At 41.3% G+C, this 25,113-nt stretch overlaps 1 protein-coding gene across 7 annotated transcripts in view; it reads left to right on the top strand.

The window, feature by feature from the left end:
• The window catches only part of TNS1 (tensin 1), a 165,140-nt gene that overhangs the window by 32,813 nt on the left and 107,214 nt on the right, over positions 1-25,113 (top strand). For all 7 annotated transcript variants that reach the window (XM_075829085.1, XM_075829086.1, XM_075829083.1 and 4 more), the window contains 10 exons: positions 4,462-4,633; positions 4,760-4,810; positions 6,267-6,389; positions 6,628-6,692; positions 13,678-13,761; positions 14,412-14,524; positions 15,010-15,070; positions 16,590-16,665; positions 20,817-20,946; positions 22,860-22,925. In XM_075829085.1, the coding sequence (XP_075685200.1) occupies positions 4,475-4,633; positions 4,760-4,810; positions 6,267-6,389; positions 6,628-6,692; positions 13,678-13,761; positions 14,412-14,524; positions 15,010-15,070; positions 16,590-16,665; positions 20,817-20,946; positions 22,860-22,925 (928 nt within the window). In that variant the 5' untranslated portion in view covers positions 4,462-4,474. The remainder of the gene's footprint in view (positions 1-4,461; positions 4,634-4,759; positions 4,811-6,266; positions 6,390-6,627; positions 6,693-13,677; positions 13,762-14,411; positions 14,525-15,009; positions 15,071-16,589; positions 16,666-20,816; positions 20,947-22,859; positions 22,926-25,113) is intronic.

A 25,113-nucleotide genomic window follows, 5' to 3' on the forward strand; every position in this document is an offset into this window, starting at 1 on the left:
TGACTGCTCTTACAGTAGAGGCTCCATAGTGTGACTGCTCTTACAGTAGAGGTTCCATAGTGTGACTGCTCTTACAGTAGAGAGTTCCATAGTGTGACTGCTCTTACAGTAGAGAGTTCCATAGTGTGACTTCTCTTACAGTAGAGAGTTCCATAGTGTGACTGCTCTTACAGTAGAGGCTCCATAGTGTGACTGCTCTTACAGTACAGGTTCCATAGTGTGACTGCTCTTACAGTAGAGGCTCCATAGTGTGACTGCTCTTACAGTAGAGGCTCCATAGTGTGACTGATCTTACAGTAGAGGCTCCATAGTGTGACTGCTCTTACAGTAGAGGTTCCATAGTGTGACTGTTCTTACAGTAGAGGTTCCATAGTGTGACTGCTCTTACAGTAGAGGTTCCATAGTGTGACTGTTCTTACAGAAGAGGTTCCATAGTGTGACTGCTCTTACAGTAGCGGCTCCATAGCGTGACTGCTCTTACAGTAGAGGTTCCATAGTGTGACTGCTCTTACAGTAGAGGTTCCATAGTGTGACTGCTCTTAAAGTAGAGGTTCCATAGTGTGACTGTTCTTACAGTACAGTTCCATAGTGTGACTGCTCTTACAGTACAGTTCCATAGTGTGACTGCTCTTACAGTAGAGGCTCTATAGTGTGACTGCTCTTACAGTATAGGTTCCATAGTGTGACTGCTCTTACAGTAGAGGTTCTATAGTGTGACTGCTCTTACAGTAGAGAGTTCTATAGTGTGACTGCTCTTACAGTAGAGGTTCCATAGTGTGACTGCTCTTACAGTAGAGGTTCCATAGTGTGACTGATCTTACAGTAGAGGCTCCATAGTGTGTCTGCTCTTACAGTAGAGGTTCCATAGTGTGACTGCTCTTACAGTAGAGGCTCCATAGTGTGACTGCTCTTACAGTAGAGGTTCCATAGTGTGACTGCTCTTACAGTAGAGGTTCTATAGTGTGACTGCTCTTACAGTAGAGGTTCCATAGTGTGACTGCTCTTACAGTAGAGGCTCCATAGCGTGACTGCTCTTACAGTAGAGGTTCCATAGTGTGACTGCTCTTACAGTAGAGGTTCCATAGTGTGACTGCTCTTAAAGTAGAGGTTCCATAGTGTGACTGTTCTTACAGTACAGTTCCATAGTGTGACTGCTCTTACAGTACAGTTCCATAGTGTGACTGCTCTTACAGTAGAGGCTCTATAGTGTGACTGCTCTTACAGTATAGGTTCCATAGTGTGACTGCTCTTACAGTAGAGGTTCTATAGTGTGACTGCTCTTACAGTAGAGAGTTCTATAGTGTGACTGCTCTTACAGTAGAGGTTCCATAGTGTGACTGCTCTTACAGTAGAGGTTCCATAGTGTGACTGATCTTACAGTAGAGGCTCCATAGTGTGTCTGCTCTTACAGTAGAGGTTCCATAGTGTGACTGCTCTTACAGTAGAGGTTCCATAGTGTGACTGATCTTACAGTAGAGGCTCCATAGTGTGTCTGCTCTTACAGTAGAGGTTCCATAGTGTGACTGCTCTTACAGTAGAGGCTCCATAGTGTGACTGCTCTTACAGTAGAGGTTCCATAGTGTGACTGCTCTTACAGTAGAGAGTTCTATAGTGTGACTGCTCTTACAGTAGAGGTTCCATAGTGTGACTGCTCTTACAGTAGAGGTTCCATAGTGTGACTGATCTTACAGTAGAGGCTCCATAGTGTGTCTGCTCTTACAGTAGAGGTTCCATAGTGTGACTGCTCTTACAGTAGAGGCTCCATAGTGTGACTGCTCTTACAGTAGAGAGTTCCATAGTGTGACTGCTCTTACAGTAGAGAGTTCCATAGTGTGACTGCTCTTACAGTAGAGGTTCCATAGTGTGACTGCTCTTACAGTAGAGAGTTCCATAGTGTGACTGCTCTTACAGTAGAGAGTTCCATAGTGTGACTGCTCTTACAGTAGAGGCTCCATAGTGTGGCTGCTCTTACAGTAGAGAGTTCCATAGTGTGACTGCTCTTACAGTAGAGAGTTCCATAGTGTGACTGCTCTTACAGTAGAGGTTCCATAGTGTGACTGCTCTTACCGTAGAGGCTACATAGTGTAACTGTTCTTACAGTAGAGGTTCCATAGTGTGACTGCTCTTACAGTAGAGAGTTCCATAGTGTGACTGCTCTTACAGTAGAGGCTCCATAGTGTGGCTGCTCTTACAGTAGAGAGTTCCATAGTGTGACTGCTCTTACAGTAGAGAGTTCCATAGTGTGACTGCTCTTACAGTAGAGGTTCCATAGTGTGACTGCTCTTACCGTAGAGGCTACATAGTGTAACTGTTCTTACAGTAGAGGTTCCATAGTGTGACTGCTCTTACAGTAGAGAGTTCCATAGTGTGACTGCTCTTACAGTAGAGGTTCCATAGTGTGACTGATCTTACAGTAGAGGCTCCATAGTGTGTCTGCTCTTACAGTAGAGGTTCCATAGTGTGACTGCTCTTACAGTAGAGGCTCCATAGTGTGACTGCTCTTACAGTAGAGAGTTCCATAGTGTGACTGCTCTTACAGTAGAGAGTTCCATAGTGTGACTGCTCTTACAGTAGAGGTTCCATAGTGTGACTGCTCTTACAGTAGAGAGTTCCATAGTGTGACTGCTCTTACAGTAGAGAGTTCCATAGTGTGACTGCTCTTACAGTAGAGGCTCCATAGTGTGGCTGCTCTTACAGTAGAGAGTTCCATAGTGTGACTGCTCTTACAGTAGAGAGTTCCATAGTGTGACTGCTCTTACAGTAGAGGTTCCATAGTGTGACTGCTCTTACAGTAGAGGATCCATAGTGTGACTGCTCTTACCGTAGAGGCTCCATAGTGTGACTGCTCTTACAGTAGAGGTTCCATAGTGTGACTGCTCTTACCGTAGAGGCTACATAGTGTAACTGTTCTTACAGTAGAGGTTCCATAGTGTGACTGCTCTTACAGTAGAGAGTTCCATAGTGTGACTGCTCTTACAGTAGAGGCTCCATAGTGTGGCTGCTCTTACAGTAGAGAGTTCCATAGTGTGACTGCTCTTACAGTAGAGAGTTCCATAGTGTGACTGCTCTTACAGTAGAGGTTCCATAGTGTGACTGCTCTTACCGTAGAGGCTACATAGTGTAACTGTTCTTACAGTAGAGGTTCCATAGTGTGACTGCTCTTACAGTAGAGAGTTCCATAGTGTGACTGCTCTTACAGTAGAGGTTCCATAGTGTGACTGCTCTTACAGTAGAGAGTTCCATAGTGTGACTGCTCTTACAGTAGAGGTTCCATAGTGTGACTGCTCTTACAGTAGAGAGTTCCATAGTGTGACTGCTCTTACAGTAGAGAGTTCCATAGTGTGACTGCCCTTCTATATTGGTTTAGAAACCTTCTTTCCTCCAGACGTAGTGGTCGCCCCTTTGTTATAGTTATAGTCCTTGGTATAAATAGCTGATGAGAGATCTTTGTATTGACCTTTGATATATTTATACCTAGTTATTAGGTTGTCCCTCAGCCGTTTTTTTTTTTCTACTGAAGTTCACCCCTTCCATTTATTACTTCAGTTGCCCGCCTTTGTATACCCGCTCCAGCTGTTCTCTGTCTTTCTTGTGCAATAGAGATTTATAAAGTGGTAAAACTATGTTCTCATCATGTACATCTATGCCCCATTTGATACATCCCATGATCTTATTTGCCTTGGCAGCAGCCGCCTGACACTGGTTGCAGTAGTTAAGTTTACCGTCATCTAAAATGCCTACTTTTTTTCCATGTCCGTTTTATCTATCTATCTATCTATCTATCTATCTATCTATCTATCTATCTATCTATCTATCTATCTATCTATCTATCTATCTATCTATCTATCTTTTATCCACCCTCCGTGTCTCTCACAGGTTTATATACTTCTGTATTATGATTTATTTGTTTTGCTCTCTGTATTGTAATCTTTGTCCTGACGTTCCGGCTCACGCTTTGTTTCACTTTTGTTGATTAAAATCTTTCCAACAATTCTCAAGTTTGCATGTGAGATTTTAAATTGACACTGTATTAGTCCTGCGTTGGTTGTTCCCAGCTGAGGGCATAGATGGGGATGTCGTGCCCTCTCACACAGACAGCTGCTTTCTGCCTTTCCCCCATCTCTGAGAACATAGGGTGAGGCCGCTTACATACCTCTCATCACATGTGACACCGTCAAATCCAGCATGGAAATGTCCTGAAAACGATCAGGACTCCGGAGAGAAGGAGCGCATTTAGATGCACCACCCATGTGATTCCCACATCACGAGATGTCTTGTTTTTCTGGAGATCATGGATGTTTGTATGGGAGTCAACAACAATATGTGGAGGGGAAGGAGATATTCTAAAAATGTCCTAGTGTGACCAGAAGCTCTGGTCTTCACCATCAGAACTGGACTATAGTTCGTATCTCATATGGCATTGGTAGGACCTCTCATCTGAAGGTCTTCTTCTTCCTACAGGAGCTTCAGCTTGATGCACGCCATGGAGGACAGCTGTGAGTTGGATCTCACCTACATCACAGAACGGATCATCTCCGTCACCTTCTCCGCAGGGACAGAAGAGGCCAACTTCTGCCGAAACCTCAAGGAAGTGGCACATATGCTAAAGTCCAAACATGGAGACAATTACCTGGTGAGTCACAAGATGCAACCACTAATGTTAGTCCTTTTGACATTCTCAGATTTCCCATATGACAAAATATTTCATGTTCCAAGTCAAGTCCCCAATGTAATTATTATTTTCTTCTTACCGTTTCAGATCTTCAATTTGTCAGAGAGAAGACATGACATCAGCAAGTTACATTCTAAGGTGAAATATAGAGGCTCATCATTAGGGAAAGTCATTTTGTCGTAGACCATGTTGGCTATGAATGTAGGTTGATAGTCAATGACGAGGGGTGGATGGTGAGAGTGCTTGATGGTGGTGGCCATGTTGGAATCTCGGCAGGTTGAGTTATTTTAATATTGGCAGAGGGAGACTGTTGATGAGATGTTGGGGTTTATGATGCTTGGCTTGGTATAAGGGAAGATGGCGACTGTGTTGGTTAGAATGCTACCAGGAGGAGACCATGTTGGCATAAATCCTAGGAAAGACAGTATTGACTTGTAATACACATGGGCGCTGTGTTGGTTTACTGGTAGAGATGGGTAGAACTGGCTTAGGATACATTTCGGGGTTGGTAACGTAGACAGAACGTTGGTTGATGAAGACCATGTAGTCGTTGGGAGTTTGCTGATGGAGACTCTGGCCATTCTTAGTCGGTGGCAGCTGATAGAAGTCGCCTTGGCATTACATGTAGGCAGATTAAGGTTGGCAGGAGGTAGACCTGTTGGTTTTGCGTGCCGGCAGGAAAGGGTGGTGTTCGTAAATAGTTGGGTGGTAACCGTGTAGATTTGTTGGCAAATGCAGGCCATTTAGTGTTTGGCATGGAGGGATACAATTGGTTTTGGTAGCAATCGGGAGTGATAAAATGTTGGCAGGTGGAGGGCGTTTAGTCTTTAGAAGCTTACGGATGGAGGTTTTGCCTATTTGTATTAGTAGCAGGTAGAAGCCACGTTGCCTCAACATGACGGCAGGTGATAGGAGGGACTTAAAGGGACACTAGAGCTCAAGTCTGACTTGGTTCCCTTTACTTTGCCTTTAAATATAATACATTGCCCCCTATAATCAGCCAGTAAATCCTTATTAGAGATGAGCGAATTAATTCTACATGGATTAAATTCAGTCTGGATTTCCAAAACGTTTTGGATTTGACAATCGTGTCAAAATTGTCTCTGCCTGCCAATTAGAAAAAGGATCACATGACCTCAGGCAGCCTACCCAAAATGCACTGCAGTTATCTTTCCCTCTAGCACCGCCAATCATGAGGGGTATTGGTGGATGACATCACTAATACTGCCTTGGCATTAAAAAACTGGAAAGGGGGTGGATACCGCCCTCAGAGAGTCAGAGAGTCAGACACGAGTTTTCAGGGCAGTCGGGGCACTTGCGATACACGGAAACAGAAATTGAAACGAATATTGGGAAATTCTCATGTTTATTGCTTAGCAAATTCTTTTTTCCAGTCTTGCAACTATGTTGTCAAAGCCCCTCCTCCACAGAATTCCAGGCCAAGCAGAGGAGGGGCATTGACAATATTCTATCAGTCTGTACACGTGGCCCGACTGATGATGACAACGATACATGAGCTCTGATATCTTCTCCGATTCATCATGGCCACCAATATTATTGACTCATTATGAATTGTCTTGATTTCTTTTCCTAGGTGTTGGATTTTGGGTGGCCAGACCTGCACGCTCCTGCACTTGAGAAGGTTTGCAGCATCTGTAAAGCAATGGACACCTGGCTGAATGCAGACCCCCACAATGTTGTTGTCATACATAATAAAGTAAGTGATGACTCCTGCTCCAAGTATGGGGGCTTTCTGCCTAAAGATTACCATAGACATCAAGTTCTTCTCAGCAGATCTGGTCCTGCAACTTGTCAATGAACCCTACATACATTATATGGTTGTCCAAGGATGAGGGGAGGGATTCTGGTCAGTCAGCGATCAGACCACCATGATTGGGTCTACAGAAATAATATTGTGTTTCTTGGAATTTCCTGATGTTTTTGTTTTATTTTAGGGGAACCGTGGACGGACTGGTGTGGTTGTTGCAGCATACATGCATTACAGCAATATATCTGCCAGGTATGCATGCCCAGGTTATACCAGCATGCTCCATATCACTATATACAAGATGTATAACTTATACCAGCTGTACATATATAATTATATACAGAAGATACCCAGGTTATACCAGCATGCTCCATATCACTGTATACAAGAAGATGTATAACTTATACCAGCTGTACATATATAATTATATACAGAAGATACCCAGGTTATACCAGCATGCTCCATATCACTATATACAAGAAGATGTATAACTTATACCAGCTGTACATATATAATTATATACAGAAGATGCCCAGGTTATACCAGCATGCTCCATATCACTATATACAGGAAGATGTATAACTTATACCAGCTGTACATATATAATTATATACAGAAGATGCCCAGGTTATACCAGCATGCTCCATATCACTATATACAGGAAGATGTATAACTTATACCAGCTGTACATATATAATTATATACAGAAGATACCCAGGTTATACCAGCATGCTCCATATCACTACATACAAGAAGATGTATAACTTATACCAGCTGTACATATATAATTATATACAGAAGATACCCAGGTTGTACCAGCATGCTCCATATCACTATATACAAGAAGATGTACAACTTATACCAGCTGTACATATATAATTATATACAGAAGATACCCATGTTATACCAGCATGTTCCATATCACTATATACAAGAAGATGTGTAACTTATACAAGCTGTACATATATAATTATATACAGAAGATGCCCAGGTTATACCAGCATGTTCCATATCACTATATACAAGAAGATGTATAACTTATACCAGCTGTACATATATAATTATATACAGAAGATACCCAGATTATACCAGCATGCTCCATATCACTATATACAAGAAGATGTATAACTTATACCAGCTGTACATATATAATTATATACAGAAGATACCCAGGTTATACCAGCATGCTCCATATCACTGTATACAAGAAGATGTATAACTTATACCAGCTGTACATATATAATTATATACAGAAGATACCCAGGTTATACCAGCATGCTCCATATCACTATATACAGGAAGATGTATAACTTATACCAGCTGTACATATATAATTATATACAGAAGATGCCCAGGTTATACCAGCATGCTCCATATCACTATATACAGGAAGATGTATAACTTATACCAGCTGTACATATATAATTATATACAGAAGATACCCAGGTTATACCAGCATGCTCCATATCACTACATACAAGAAGATGTATAACTTATACCAGCTGTACATATATAATTATATACAGAAGATACCCAGGTTGTACCAGCATGCTCCATATCACTATATACAAGAAGATGTACAACTTATACCAGCTGTACATATATAATTATATACAGAAGATACCCATGTTATACCAGCATGTTCCATATCACTATATACAAGAAGATGTGTAACTTATACCAGCTGTACATATATAATTATATACAGAAGATACCCAGATTATACCAGCATGCTCCATATCACTATATACAGGAAGATGTATAACTTATACCAGCTGTACATATATAATTATATACAGAAGATACCCAGGTTATACCAGCATGCTCCATATCACTATATACAAGAAGATGTATAACTTATACCAGCTGTACATATATAATTATATATAGAAGATACCCAGGTTATACCAGCATGCTCTATATCACTATATACAAGAAGATGTAAAACTTATACCAGCTGTACATATATAATAATATACAAAAGATACTCAGGTTATACCAGCATGTTCCATATCACTATATACAAGAAGATGTGTAACTTATACCAGCTGTACATATATAATTATATACAGAAGATACCCATGTTATACCAGCATGCTCCATATCACTATATACAAGAAGATGTATAACTTATACCAGCTGTACATATATAATTATATATAGAAGATACCCAGGTTATACCAGCATGCTCCATATTACTATATACAAGAAGATGTATAAGTTATACCAGCTGTACATATATAATTATATACAGAAGATACCCAGGTTATACCAGCATGCTCCATATCACTATATACAGGAAGATGTATAACTTATACCAGCTGTACATATATAATTATATACAGAACATATCCAGGTTATACCAGCATGCTCCATATCACTATATAGATGAAGATGTATAACTTATACCAGCTGTACATATATAATTATATACAGAAAATACCCAGGTTATACCAGCATGCTCCATATCACTATATACAGGAAGATGTATAACTTATACCAGCTGTACATATATAATTATATACAGAAGATACCCAGGTTATACCAGCATGCTCCATATCACTATATACAGGAAGATGTATAACTTATACCAGCTGTACATATATAATTATATACAGGAGATAACCGGGTTATACCAGCATGGTCCATATCACTATATACAAGAAGATGTATAACTTATACCAGCTGTACATATAGAATTATATACAGAAGATACCCGGGTTATACCAGCATGCTCCATATCACTATATACAAGAAGATGTATAACTTATACCAGCTGTACATATATAATTATATACAGAAGACACCCAGGTTATACCAGCACTCTCCATATCACTATATACAAGAAGATGTATAACTTATACCAGCTGTACATTTATATTATATACAGAAGATGCCCAGGTTATACCAGCATGCTCCATATCACTATATACAAGAAGATGTATAACTTATACCAGCTGTACATATATAATTATATACAGAAGATACCCAGGTTATACCAGCATGCTCCATATCACTATATACAAGAAGATGTATAACTTATACCAGCTGTACATATATAATTATATACAGAAGACACCCAGGTTATACCAGCACTCTCCATATCACTATATACAAGAAGATGTATAACTTATACCAGCTGTACATATATAATTATATACAGAAGATGCCCAGGTTATACCAGTATGCTCCATATCACTATATACAAGAAGATGTATAACTTATACCAGCTGTACATATATAATTATATACAGAAGATACCCATCTTATACCAGCATGTTCCATATCACTATATACAAGAAGATGTGTAACTTATACCAGCTGTACATATATAATTATATACAGAAGATACCCAGGTTATACCAGCATGCTCCATATCACTATATACAGGAAGATGTATAACTTATACTAGCTGTACATATATAATTATATACAGAAGATACCCAGGTTGTACCAGCATGCTCCATATCACTATATACAAGAAGATGTATAACTTATACCAGCTGTACATATATAATTATATACAGAAGATACCCAGGTTATACCAGCATGCTCCATATCACTATATACAAGAATATGTATAACTTATACCTGCTGTACATATATAATTATATACAGAAGATACCCAGGTTATACCAGCTTGCTCCATATCACTATATACAAGAAGATGTATAACTTATACCAGCTGTACATATATAATTATATACAGAGGATACCCAGGTTATACCAGCATGCTCCATATCACTATAAACAAGAAGATGTATAACTTATACCTTCTGTACATATATAATTATATACAGAAGATGTCCAGGTTATACCAGCCTGCTCCATATCACTATATACAAGAAGATGTATAACTTATACCAGCTGTACATATATAATTATATACAGAATATACCCAGGTTATACCAGCATGCTCCATATCACTATATACAAGAAGATGTATAACTTATACCAGCTGTACATATATAATTATATACAGAATATACCCAGGTTATACCAGCATGCTCCATATCACTATATACAAGAAGATGTATAACTTATACCCGCTGTACATATATAATTATATACAGAAGATTCCCAGGTTATACCAGCATGCTCCATATCACTATATACAAGAAGATGTATAACTTATACCAGCTGTACATATATAATTATATACAGAAGATACCCAGGTTATAACAGCATGCTCCATATCACTATATACAAGAATATGTCTAACTTTCTACCAGCTGTACATATATAATTATATACAGAAGATACCCAGGTTATACCAGCATGCTTCATATCACTATATACATGAAGATATATAACTTATACCAGCTGTACATATATAATTATATACAGAAGACACCCAGGTTATACCAGCACTCTCCATATCACTATATACAAGAAGATGTATAACTTATACCAGCTGTAAATTTTATTATATACAGAAGATGCCCAGGTTATACCAGCATGCTCCATATCACTATATACCAGAAGATGTATAACTTATACCAGCTGTACATATATAATTATATACAGAAGATACCCAGGTTATACCAGCATGCTCCATATCACTATATACAAGAATATGTATAACTTTCTACCAGCTGTACATATATAATTATATACAGAAGATACCCAGGTTATACCAGCATGCTCCATATCACTATATACAAGAAGATGTATAACTTATACCATCTGTACATATATAATTATATACAGAGGATGCCCAGGTTATACCAGCATGCTGCATTTCACTATATACAAGATGTAAAACTTATACCAGCTGTACATATATAATTATATACAGAAGATACCCAGGTTATACCAGCATGCTCCATATCACTATATACAGGAAGATGTATAACTTATACCAGCTGTACATATATAACTATATACAGAAGATACCCAGGTTATACCAGCATGCTCCATATTACTATATACAAGAAGATGTATAAGTTATACCAGCTGTACATATATAATTATATACAGAATATACCCAGGTTATACCAGCATGCTCCATATCACTATATACAAGAAGATGTATAACTTATACCAGCTGTACATATATAATTATATACAGACGATACCCAGGTTATACCAGCATGCTGCATATCACTATATACAAGAAGATGTATAAGTTATACCAGCTGTACGTATATAATTATATACAGAAGATACTCAGGTTATACCAGCATGCTTCATATCACTATATACATGAAGATATATAACTTATACCAGCTGTACATATATAATTATATACAGAAGATACCCAGGTTATACCAGCATGCTCCATATCACTATATACAAGAAGATGTATAAGTTATACCAGCTGTACATATATAATTATATACAGAATATACCCAGGTTATACCAGCATGCTCCATATCACTATATACAAGAAGATGTATAAGTTATACCAGCTGTACATATATAATTATATACAGAAGATACCCAGGTTATACCAGCATGCTCCATATCACTATATACAAGAAGATGTATAAGTTATACCAGCTGTACATATATAATTATATACAGAATATACCCAGGTTATACCAGCATGCTCCATATCACTATATACAAGAAGATGTATAACTTATACCAGCTGTACATATATCATTATATACAGAAGATACCCAGGTTATACCAGCATGCTCCACATCACTATATACAAGAAGGTGTATAACTTATACCAGCTGTACATATATAATTATATACAGAAGATACCCAGGTTATACCAGCATGCTCCATATCACTATATACAAGAAGATGTATAACTTATACCAGCTGTACATATATAATTATATACAGAAGACACCCAGGTTATACCAGCATGCTCCATATCACTATATACAAGAAGATGTATAACTTATACCAGCTGTACATATATAATTATATACAGAAGACACCCAGGTTATACCAGCATGCTCCATATCACTATATACAGGAAGATGTATAACTTATACCAGCTGTACAGTTATATTATATACAGAAGATGCCCAGGTTATACCAGCATTCTCCATATCACTATATACAAGAAGATGTATAACTTATACCAGCTGTACATATATAATTATATACAGCATATACCCAGGTTATACCAGCATGCTCCATATCACTATATACAAGAAGATGTGTAACTTATACCAGCTGTACATATATAATTATATACAGAAGATACCCGGGTTATACCTGCATGCTCCATATCACTATATACCGGAAGATGTATAACTTATACCAGCTGTACATATATAATTATATACAGAAGATACCCAGGTTATACCAGCATGCTCCATATCACTATATACAAGAAGATGTATAACTTCTACCAGCTGTACATATATAATTATATACAGAAGATACCCAGGTTATACCAGCATGCTCCATATCACTATATACAAGAAGATGTATAACTTATACCAGCTGTACATATATAATTATATACAGAAGATACCCAGGTTATACCAGCATGCTCCATATCACTATATACAAGAAGATGTATAACTTATACCAGCTGTACATATATAATTATATACAGAAGATACCCAGGTTATACCAGCATGCTCCATATCACTATATACAAGAAGATGTATAACTTATACCAGCTGTACATATATAATTATATACAGAAGATACCCAGGTTATACCAGCATGCTCCATATCACTATATACAAGAAGATGTATAACTTATACCAGCTGTACATATATAATTATACACAGAAGATATCCAGGTTATACCAGCATGCTCCATATCACTATATACAAGAAGATGTATAACTTATACCAGCTGTACATATATAATTATATACAGAAGATACCCAGGTTATACCAGCATGCTCCACATCACTATATACAAGAAGGTGTATAACTTATACCAGCTGTACATATATAATTATATACAGAAGATACCCAGGTTATACCAGCATGCTCCATATCACTATATACAAGAAGATGTATAACTTATACCAGCTGTACATATATAATTATATACAGGAGATACCCGGGTTATACCAGCATGCTCCATATCACTGTATACAATGAGGGAGTTTTTTTAATGTAATGGCTTTAAAAATAATCGTGTTCATACCAAAGACCCCTCCCCAGTCTCTAGAATGGGCTGTGTCCATTCAAGGGGGAGCAGCCTTCTAATGTTACATGCGTATATGATGTATTGATTCCGAGCCCATATAATACACTTTAGTTTCTGTATGGCGGACCCCCTATAAATAACTTGTGTCTCGTCCCACAGTGCAGATCAGGCCCTGGACAGATTCGCCATGAGACGGTTTTATGAAGATAAAGTTCTCCCCGTTGGTCAGCCGTCCCAGAAAAGGTCAGTGATCACATCCACTCATATCCTGCCCTTTATATTAGCTACTTCCTTACAACAGGCATCAGTGCTAATATTTATTGATCAGCCTGTAGATTGTAAGCTCATGTGGTCAGCGCTGTCGCTGCTATTGTATCCTGCATATTCCATGTTGCATCTACACTTTTCCCCCTGTTTATTGTTTTGTAAATGGTCACAAAATATAAATCACTAATAATTAAAATGTATCATTTATATGAGGTGTAAATTTATACATGACCACCAGGGGGCGAGATTCCACCATTAATGCAGAAGATTATTATTCACTGCCCAAGTAAACACTTGATTTTATAGAACATGATGTTAGTGGAGGATCGGTGGAGTCCCGGGGTTAGGATTATACACTAAGAATGGAGGGTCCCACAGCAAAGTCATATTGGGGTCCCCATGCACTGATTTCAGAATTTGGCATCAGTTTGGGGTGTGATTGTTTAGAGCTGGGCCCTAAGTAGTGGCACTATTGGAGGTCTGCTACCGGCCCATGAGCGTCATGCTTTATATGATCGGGGTCAGGTGACCCATATCTAGGCCGTCACTGTGCCCTGTGCTCACATCCCCCCCCATTGGTGTATTTTCCTGATCTCCACTTTTTTTCTCCATCTCTTACCCTGCAGATATATCCATTATTTCAGTGGTCTGCTGTCCGGGGCCATTAAGATGAATAACAAGCCGCTGTTTCTGCACCACGTCATCATGCACGGGATTCCAAATTTTGAGTCGAAAGGAGGTAAATTATAAATCTCTGCTCACATGATTAGTATGAAGCATTATACATTGTAGTAATAATAATAATAATAATAATAATAACGATATTGATAATAATGATGATGATATTTAAAGGAGAACTGCCAGACGTAACATATAGAAGGGCTTTTGGTTAATGTGAAAATAATTTCTTCATATGGATCTTTACTGAGTTATCAGCTATTTAAGTTACCGCCTCCGCTCCTGTGCCCCTATGACAACTCTGGCGATTTATTGTTATCATAGGGACAGTGTGGATTTTATTCACTTTTCACATCAATGTTCACATCCTACCTGACAGTGACACTGGATATACTGTATATGTGGTAGTTCATGTGGATGGTGATTTGAATCCACACTTTCCCTATGATAACACTGAAGGTCCTTCTGCCCTAAAAAGATCACAAATCCATGAAAATGTTTCTTGTTTTTGCTTACCTGTAATTCTGTCCTTTCTGTCTTGCCCAGGATGTCGACCGTTCTTGAAGATCTATCAGGCAATGCAGCCTGTCTACACCTCGGGAATATAGTAAGAAATCTATCTATCTATCTATCAATCTATCTCTATCTATCTATCTATCTATCTATCTATCTATCTATCTATCTATCTATCTATCTATCTATCTATCTCATATCTATCTATCTCATATCTATCTATCTATCTCATATCTATCTATCTATCTCATATCTATCTATCTATCTATCTATCTATCTATCTATCTATCTATCTCATATCTATCTATCTATCTATCTATCTATCTATCTATCTATCTATCTATCTATCTATCTATCTATCTCTCCTATCTAATCAATCAGGTCCAGCTCACAGGGGAGGCTTTGCTACAGTGTCTATACTATTATTATCTGTGAGCTAAACACATGCATCAGTGCAGGTAAAATGTATAAGTCTATAGACCAGACTGTTTAGTTCAAAGGATTGTCTAGTCTAGATACAGTTGTAGCAAACCCTCAGCTCTGGCCAGGGTTCCAGCCTCGAAATGTAAAAAATGTTTCCATTCACTGACAGCAAGTAAAGATCATGAAACTGTAACATTAAGTCTATTACAAAGATGCAGAACTTTTCCTTATAGAATGATTGAGTTTTTTTTGTACATGGGACTGGACGACCTGTTTGTGTCACTTTCTGCCACTAGGGGGCGACATATGAGCTGCAAACAGATCAGTCTCTTACAGGCCTCATTTTTTTGGTCCGTGGTTTCATGTAGAGGCCAGAATAGCAAAACCTTCTAATTAATGCAAATATATGGGAACTAGGGATATATATATAAAGTTACATAGCTATTTACCTTTCAGAAGCCTGGGAAAGCTGGATGACCAACCCTATGGAAAACCTGCCTCTTCATAAGGGACAATCCTTATGGGATCTCTAATAGTGGCCATATTGGTTGTCACCCAGCTTTCCCAGAACCTGAATAGAGTTTTTCTAGGGATATTTGTGTTGATCTGTTCTCTCCTTGGACGCCATCACCTCGTTTTGGATCATTTTATTTGCATGGATTGAAGTCCCCGTATTTATATCCTGTCGTTGTTCCATCTCTCGTGCGGATTCCCACATATTTGGAGCTGTTTCCAGTGGACTCGCATTCCTTCCCACGACCCCTTCACTTCCACTTCCTGCGGCTTTTAAGTTTCACCTCGTGCCGTGACCTCCTGGTTATGATGTCAGGGTATCCATGGCGACCATCGCCGGTGCCCCTTCTGCCATGTTCGCTAACCGGGGAATAGTAATTTTCCATATACAGATGGTCGTCATATATTTCTGTGCAGAGGGGAAATGAGGCGCTAGACCGTTATAAGCTTTTGTGGAACTACAAGTCCCAGCAGTAGGGCTCGGAGCACAATATCTAGGCCTATATTGTTGTTTAAGGTCAAATGTTACAAAAATGAAATAAATTGTTGCCATCTTTGGATAATATGTAATAGTGGGTTTCTTAAAGGGGAAGTACAGACAATGATCCTCACATTGGTGGAGTCTGATTCCACCCCCATCTCCAGAATGTCACCCTTTACTTTTTTGTTCCTTTCAGCAACGTGCAGGGAGACAGTCAGACCAGTATCTGCATCACCATAGAGCCGGGGCTGCTGCTGAAAGGCGACATCTTGGTAAGAGAAAGACCAGAGACATTGACCGCATTAATACATACAATGTGCCATTCCCATATATCTGCAGGGATTGTAAAATGTTTTCAATCTAGAATCAATGGGAATTAATTGGTGCTGGATTATGAAATGTCCTGGATTATCAGACAGTTGTAGAAAGTGCGGTCTGTCACATTTAGAGCGGCTCTTGAGGTGGTGACTGATTATCTGGGCAATGTACGGCACTATCTGGACACTATTTGGTATATGAATCGTTTACCAGGCACCTCGTGACACTATCTGGACACTAGTTGGTATATGAACCGTTTACCAGGCACCTCGTGACACTATCTGGACACTAGTTGGTATATGAACCGTTTACCAGGCACCTCGTGACACTATCTGGACACTAGTTGGTATATGAACCGTTTACCAGGCACCTCGTGACACTATCTGGACACTAGTTGGTATATGAACCGTTTACCAGGCACCTCGTGACACTATCTGGACACTAGTTGGTATATGAACCGTTTACCAGGCACCTCGTGACACTATCTGGACACTAGTTGGTATACGAACCGTTTACCAGGCACCTCGTGACACTATCTGGACACTAGTTGGTATACGAACCGTGTACCAGGCACCTCGTGACACTATCTGGACACTAGTTGGTATACGAACCGTTTACCAGGCACCTCGTGACACTATCTGGACACTAGTTGGTATATGAACCGTTTATCGTGTCACTATCTGGGCACGTGTATGACACTTTGATCAATGTCCAGCACTAACAGGGGACGGTCCGCACTCTGTGTCTGCGCTTGAGATGAGCGAAACTCAAAAAGTTTCTGATGTTGGCGTTTCGGTGACTGTCACGTTTTCTATCGTAGAGGCTGAAATGTTGGAATATGGGTTTATATTTCATCCTCCGCTGTCTTATAAAGGGTCATTTCTACTCACCGTAAATTCTCTTTCCTTTAGTCCCAGCAGCAGCGCCTATGGGGATATTCCATCCTCCTAGAAGAGGACTTCACTATAAGAGCCCGTAGCCCAGTGGTCACGTCGTGTATTTATAAGGCTATGTTCACACGCTGAACAAAAAACGTTTTTTAAGCAACTTGCGGTTTTTGCTGCGTTTTTTACTGCCGTTTTTGGAGCTGTTTTTCTATTGAGTCAATGAAAAACGACTCCAAAAAACGGCTCAAGGAGTGACGTGCACTTCTTTTTTACAGGGCGTTTTTTTACACGGCTGTTTTTAAAAACGGCCGCATAAAAACACCCTGTGGCAACGGAACGCTGTTTTTCCCATTGCAACTAATGGGCAGCTGTTTGGAGGCGTTCAGTCCCCGCATTTTTAGCCGTTTACGGCCTGAAAAACAGCTGAAAATAGGTCGTGTGAACATACCCTAACAGTAAAAAAAAACCCCTCATAGACTCAAGGTCTGCTGAATCGAACGTAGATGTTTTATTGCGGGGGGGGGGGGGGGGGGCGGCAGTGCTGCTGCTGGGACTAAAGGAAAGAGAATCGACGGTGAGTAGAAATGACACTTTCCTTGACGTCCCCAGCAGCAGCAGCACCCACGGGGATGTAGCACGTAACCATGTAGCGTGGGTCTTTTTGAACTGCGGACATAATGACCACTCGACCAAAAGCCGATTCTCCATCTCTCCTGATTTCTGACCAACCAAAGCAAAAGCAAACAAAAGATGCAAAACACAATTGTAATGTATAAAATGTATCAATTTTATTGAAAATACTGAAATATAACATGTAAAAAGGTCCACAGACACCCTAAAAAAGACGCACATCAAAAACTCCTGCACATGGGGTAACACACAATATCTGCATGGGTCAGAGGAAGGGGTGTAGCAGACAAATAATGCCTATATACGTACATATACAATGATGGTCTGTATGATGGAATAATGACCCTACTGACCCATAAGGTGCTGGTGATAAACGTCCACCCCCGACACGCGTTTCGACGCACTTGCCCTAGTCCTGATGTCCGGCTTATAATGTTTTACAAACGTATGTGGAGAGGTCCACGAGGCCGTTCTGCAAATCTGATGGATCGGACCGCAGCTTCTCTGCCCATGACGTGGACGCGGCTCCAGTCGGGTGAGATCTGAGGCTCTGTGGGGTTTGTAAGTCGGCCCGCGTGCAGTAGACAGTAATCACCCCCATATCTATCCGGATAGGGGGGCCGTAGATGATTTTTAGCCCTTATTCCGACGTGAAATGATAGGAAAAGATGATCGGACCTTCGATGAAAATATGTTTTTGAGGCTCTACCGGCGTGTAATGAGTGCGGACTCCATTCTTCTTCTTTTGGGGCTCTGGAGAGAACACGGGCACCTAAATCTGTTGTTCTGGAATGAAGGCACTTTTTGGGGTAAATAATGTCCTCATCCGGACACGGTCCTGCAGAAAAAGTAGATACGGTTCAGCCGCTCCACATGCCTGGATGTCACCGACCCTCTTGGCGGTTGTTATAGCCACTCGCTGTGGCCATCGGGTACCCCCATCGCAACGCGCTATCGATTCTGCGGTCCGTAGGATCAGGAAAATTTGAACCGTCTTCGCTGTACGTCTAAAGAGTTGGGCAATAGCAACATCAACGTTCGGGGGCTCCCCCCATTCCTTATCTTGGTCTTGGTCAACGACGAACATTGTCTTAACCCTTTTATTTAGAATGGGCCCCTTGTCTGGAGACTTCCCTTCCTTTCATTGACCATTCATTTCTTAGGGATGGGGTCCACTTTGCATGCCTCTACTTTTTCGGGGCAATCCATCTTCGCCAATGCCATCATATTGCCCCCGTTCATCTGAACATCCGGATTGCTTTAAGGGGTCTGGACATCTTCTCTATAGGAAAGAGATTTATTTCCTGGTCATCGTCACTTTCGGATGGGGAAGTATTAACCCCTTAACGACATGGCACGTATTGGTAAGCGGCAGCCGTTAAGGGGAAGTATGGAGCGGGCTGGGCGCGCTCCATACACAGTGGCTGACGGCCGACACCTCGCTGCAACGGGCGGAATCAAAGATCACTTCGATAATAAGATAATGGTCAATTTGTAGAATAATCGTTACCTACGCGGTCACTTTAAGAGTCGACGCCCCTCCGGCTGTATGTGCCGCCATCCTGCACCGGTGCCATATACAATGATCAGACACTTAATGCTGCCCAGATGAGGAAACCTTTAATTACAAGGACACTGGTCACTTTGTCAACCTCCCGCTGTTGGCCTTTAACCTCCCCCACTTTGGCCCCTAGCTCAAGGGCCAAACACCCAGTGCTATATCTGCAGCGTTGACGGCCGGCTTACAGTAAATCACCGTCCGTTATGGATCTACTAATGGCAGCCGCCCGCACACCATCTCCTGACTCATCCGCTCTGCAGCACGTGAAAACATCCACTAGATCGCCCTGCACTCTCAGATCTAAAATAGAATCCACTGCCCCTCCCCCATCTCCTCTACATTACGTACGGAGCATTTCCCCTTAAAATGAAGAACTCTGCGGTATTTATAGGTCTTTGAGTCATCTGTAATTCTATATATGTATCTGTGAAAGCTGGGTGACAACCGATATGACTGCAATTATGACTCCCAACGGTGCATATCATCCAGCTTTCCCAGATTCCTGATTGGGGGAGCAGTGATACATCCCCCAGTTCTATATCGCTGCATTACTAGAAAAAGTTGTAATTTAGGAATCTGGGTAAACTAGATGAAAACCAATGTGGATGCCATTACAGGTCCTATAGGGGTTGTAACCCAGCTTTCCCAGACAACTGAATGGTATATCTGCCTAGTTATGTATCAAGATGAAAACGGGGGATGGACCAATGTATAAATAGTTAAGTTTAACATTCAGGGTAAGCTGAGTGACACCAATATAGTTGCCATTACAGCTCCTATTGGCAATCCTTTACTCCCGTCTTAGGTAGATTAGCCATTCAGGGGTCTGGGAAAGCTGGGTGATCCTCGCGGGAGTTGCACATGCGGCCATGTTGGTTGTCACCCAGATTTCCATAAAAGAGATTGATATAAATGATTATTAATGGTGCAGCGTTGCTTTAAGGACCTGACGGGATACAATTCAATGTTACAATACAATTTTATTGTATCTTTAATGACTTCATTTTCTGTCTTTTTTCTCATGCAGCTAAAATGTTACCACAAGAAGTATCGCAGCCCGACACGTGACGTTATGTTCCGCGTGCAGTTCCACACGTGCGCCGTACATGATCTTGGGGTCGTGTTTGGGAAGGAAGACTTGGATGAAGCTTTTAAAGGTACAGTCAGGTGATCTGTGAACCCAGACCCCTGAGTGGTAAATCTGCTTATTTGTATAGTGATCAATACCCCCTGCTCTTGTGTCCCTGCATAACTGGACATATTTGCCGTTCAGAAGCCTGCGGAAGCTGTGTTACAAATACTGGGGGTGCCGTAATGAAGGCCATGTTGCTTGTGACCCAGCTTTCCCAGACCCCTGTATGACAAATCTGCTTAAGGCATGTATCGATAACCTCCCTGCTCTTATATTCCTACATAACTAGGCCAATGTGCCATTCAGGAGTCTGGGAAAGCTGAGTTACAAAGGGGTGCCGTAATAATGGCCACATTGCTGTTTACCCAGCTTTCCCAGACTTCTGCATTGCAAATCTGTATTCATAATCTCACTGCTCTTATATTCCCACGTAACCATAAAAATATGCCATTCAGGAGTCTAGGAAAGCTGAGTTAAACCGGCTGTAATGGCTGCCATATTTTTTGTCACCCAGCTTTCCCAGAAACAGGCGTTGTAAGAAACTTGACAGGAGAAAAAAAAACACTCTCGAATTTCTTCTCTTTTCGTTATTGTGCGTCTTCCGGCGCCTCTCTTTGAGGTGCACGGCGTTGAATGTCGCCATCACCGCGCACAATGAGTTATCTGATCTGATATATTGGGTGTTGACATGAAAATCAGCCTCGTCCTCCACTTCTTCAGTCGCTCGGCACCTGTTCCTGTGACACTGATACGGTTTAACATGCTGCGGTCAGCTCACGACATTCTGACCCGGAACCAATATTAGCCTCTAAGGTCGCCGTTAATAATTCTCGTGAGGACCTCACGTGAGAATCTGACACTAAATATCCCTGTCATGCTTCACTTGTCATCAGAAATGGTGGACGACAAGTAGCGCCTGGCAGAATTTATAGATGGCGGCCTGCACTGCGTGACCTGGAACAAAGCACGCCCACTACATCCCTAGTATCGGCTCCAGTCCATGTATATATTGTGCACAACTCTAAACCTTATCAATACTGATAACGGGGGAGACTCGCTAAGATTGGCGTGGAGTTTTCCACATATTACATATTTTCTAATGGAGCAGATCGAATTGACGTTTTTCCCCACTGGCGAATCTTCTATTGCGGAGCCGCATTTCCTAAGTATTAGGCCCCGTGCACACCACCGTATTTTTCATCCATCCGTAAATACTGTCCGTAAATACGGATCCGTAGTCATTTATAGGCATCCATAAATCATCCGCATATACGGAAGGGTGTCTGTAAATACGGTCCGTATTGCATCCGTAATTCATCCTTATTTACGGATCCACAAATAAACAGGGAGGAATCTAGGATAATTCCCCGGCGTCGCATAGCAACGCTATGTACATCCGAGGCCGTGCGTAATTACGGAAGCGCCCATAGACTTCTATGGAGAGACCGTGCCGTAATTACGGACAAAAAAACAACATGTTCTAAAATTCCTACGGCACGGACACCCATCTGTAAAAATATGGAAAGGTGTCTGTAGCCCATAGAAGTGAAAGGGTCCGTAATTACGGATGAAAAATACGGTCGTGTGCACGGAGCCCGAGTCATTGGGGGCTGAAAGGCCGGAGTACGGCTTTGTAATAGGAAATTTCCTTTCGGAGATACGCGGATGAGGCGCATTGTCACATCAAGGTGCCATCTGTTGGGGAAACGGAGATGGTTACTGAACCGCGGCAGCTTCACCGCCACCGTCCTGCTCCGGATAGCGCTGCCGAGCTTTCATAGACTCACTTGAATTGCATGAGAATAGGTGGAAAGTAGCGCAAAATGATCCAGATATTGCCGGATATAATCATCCACTGCGCGGAGAGTGGGATTGTGGGTAATTTGGGAGAAGCGGAAATTCATGGATTAAACAGTAACTTGTTCTTTACTTTTCCAGATGAAAGGTTCCCGGAATATGGGAAAGTGGAATTCATCTTCTCCTACGGTCCTGAGAAGATACAAGGTGAGAGAACGGCCCATTTTTATCTTTTATGATTCATGAAAATAATGCAAAAAGTGCAAGTAAAGCCGGAGTGTCTGCTGGTTGTTGTAGTTCTTCCCATACAAAGTATCCTGGGCACAGAACAGCCACTGCCCCGATTGAAGAGGTCATCAGCATGGCAGGAGTGGCCAGTCAGTAATAAATGCTCCTATTGAGGCTGGTACTGTTATGGGGAACTACTCCTGGTAGTCTTATGAGGCACCATTCCTGGTACTGCTATGGGGGCATTAATCCTTGTATTGTTATGGGGGTACTATTCCTGGTATTGATATTGTGAGAACTATTTCTGGTACTGTTATAGGGGCACTATTCCTGATACTGTTATGGGGGCATTAATCCTTGTATTGTTATGGGGAACTGTTCTTGCTAGAGATTCATTTCTGCTACTGTTATAAGGACACTATTCCTGTTACTGTTACGGGGCACCATTCCTTTTACTATTACGGGGGCACCTCAGAAGAATGTAGATTGAATCAATCCTATTAATAGTCTATAAAAACCCGTTTTGGTATAGCACCACCTTCTTGTCAGGTGAAAAACTGATCCATCTGATGCTTTGCTTTCCACAATTGAACAATATAGATTGTTGGATCCATACGTAGGCCCATATATACTATAGGTGAAGATATTATGGTGCCCATTGGGCGGGGGCTAGCACAACTTGGCCCCATGTCTTTTCTCCATAGACATGTGAACAACAGGGTATCATTCCTACAAGGGATAGAAGGTGGGGGATAGCGCCATGGTAAAGGGTGTTGTGTTGTGAACCAGCATCAGGAGGAGAAGGTTCCATCTTTATTCCTGCTATAGGGCCCTTTTTCTATGTGCGCCACCTCTCTGTGACTAGTGGTATTATAATAACTCAGAGGGCCATGTTGTGATGCCAGTCCCTGCTGCCATCACTAAATCACCAATAGCATTATGACAGCGTCCTATGTAAGAGAAGGATCACTGTGCTGCCACTAATAAAGCTGGCACTAATATAGGGGGCACTGTGGCTGGCACTAATATAGGGGGCACTGTGGCTGGCACTAATACAGGGGGCAATATGTCTGGCACTAATTTAGGGGGCACTGTGTCTGGCACTAATTTAGGGGGCACTGTGGCTGGCAGTAATATAGGGGGCACTGTGGCTGGCAGTAATATAGGAGACACTGTGGCTGGCACTAATATAGGAGGCACTGTGGCTGGCACTAATATCTGAGGCACTATGGCTGGTACTAATATAGGGGGCACTGTGGCTGGCACTAATATAGGAGGCACTATGACTGGCACTAATATAGGGGGCACTGTGGCTGGTACTAATATAGGGGGCACTGTGGCTGGCACTAATTTAGGGGGCACTGTGGCTGGCAGTAATATAGGGGGGCACTGTGGCTGGCAGTAATATAGGAGACACTGTGGCTGGCACTAATATAGGAGGCACTGTGGCTGGCACTAATATCTGAGGCACTATGGCTGGTACTAATATAGGGGGCACTGTGGCTGGCACTAATATAGGAGGCACTATGACTGGCACTAATATAGGGGGCACTGTGGCTGGTACTAATATAGGGGGCACTGTGGCTGGTACTAATATAGGGGGCACTGTGGCTGGCACTAATATAGGGGGCACTGTGGCTGGCACTAATTTAGGGGGCACTGTGTCTGGCACTAATTTAGGGGGCACTGTGTCTGGTACTAATTTAGGGGGCACTGTGTCTGGTACTAATTTAGGGGGCACTGGCTGGCACTAATATAGGAGGCACTGTGACTGGCACTAATTTAGGGGGCAATTTTGTGCCACCTATGGTACTTACCAGTAGTGATTTCTCAAAAATAAGTGAGTAAGATTGTTTCCGCGGTGCACGGAATGTCTACACAGCAACAAACTATTGTTCTCCATGGTCCAGGAAACTTCACTTTGGGATTTTAATGATCTTTCAAGGTGACCTTTCTGTGTGATGTGACTGGTTCCTGTTATCGGACCGCAGCGCCGAATCTATATCGTTAATGCGCCGTCTATCCTATTTGTGGCTTTCTCCGGTCGCTTTGTTTATCTGTCTCAGAAATACTTAATAACCACTCAGTACTAAAGGATACAAAGAGAATATTAGAGAGGAAAGGACGTTCTGTTCATCTGTAATAGGAAGTGTCCCGGGGGCAAGTG

Source organism: Rhinoderma darwinii, chromosome 6 (assembly GCF_050947455.1).
Source record: "Rhinoderma darwinii isolate aRhiDar2 chromosome 6, aRhiDar2.hap1, whole genome shotgun sequence".
NCBI classification, from domain to species: domain Eukaryota; kingdom Metazoa; phylum Chordata; class Amphibia; order Anura; family Rhinodermatidae; genus Rhinoderma; species Rhinoderma darwinii.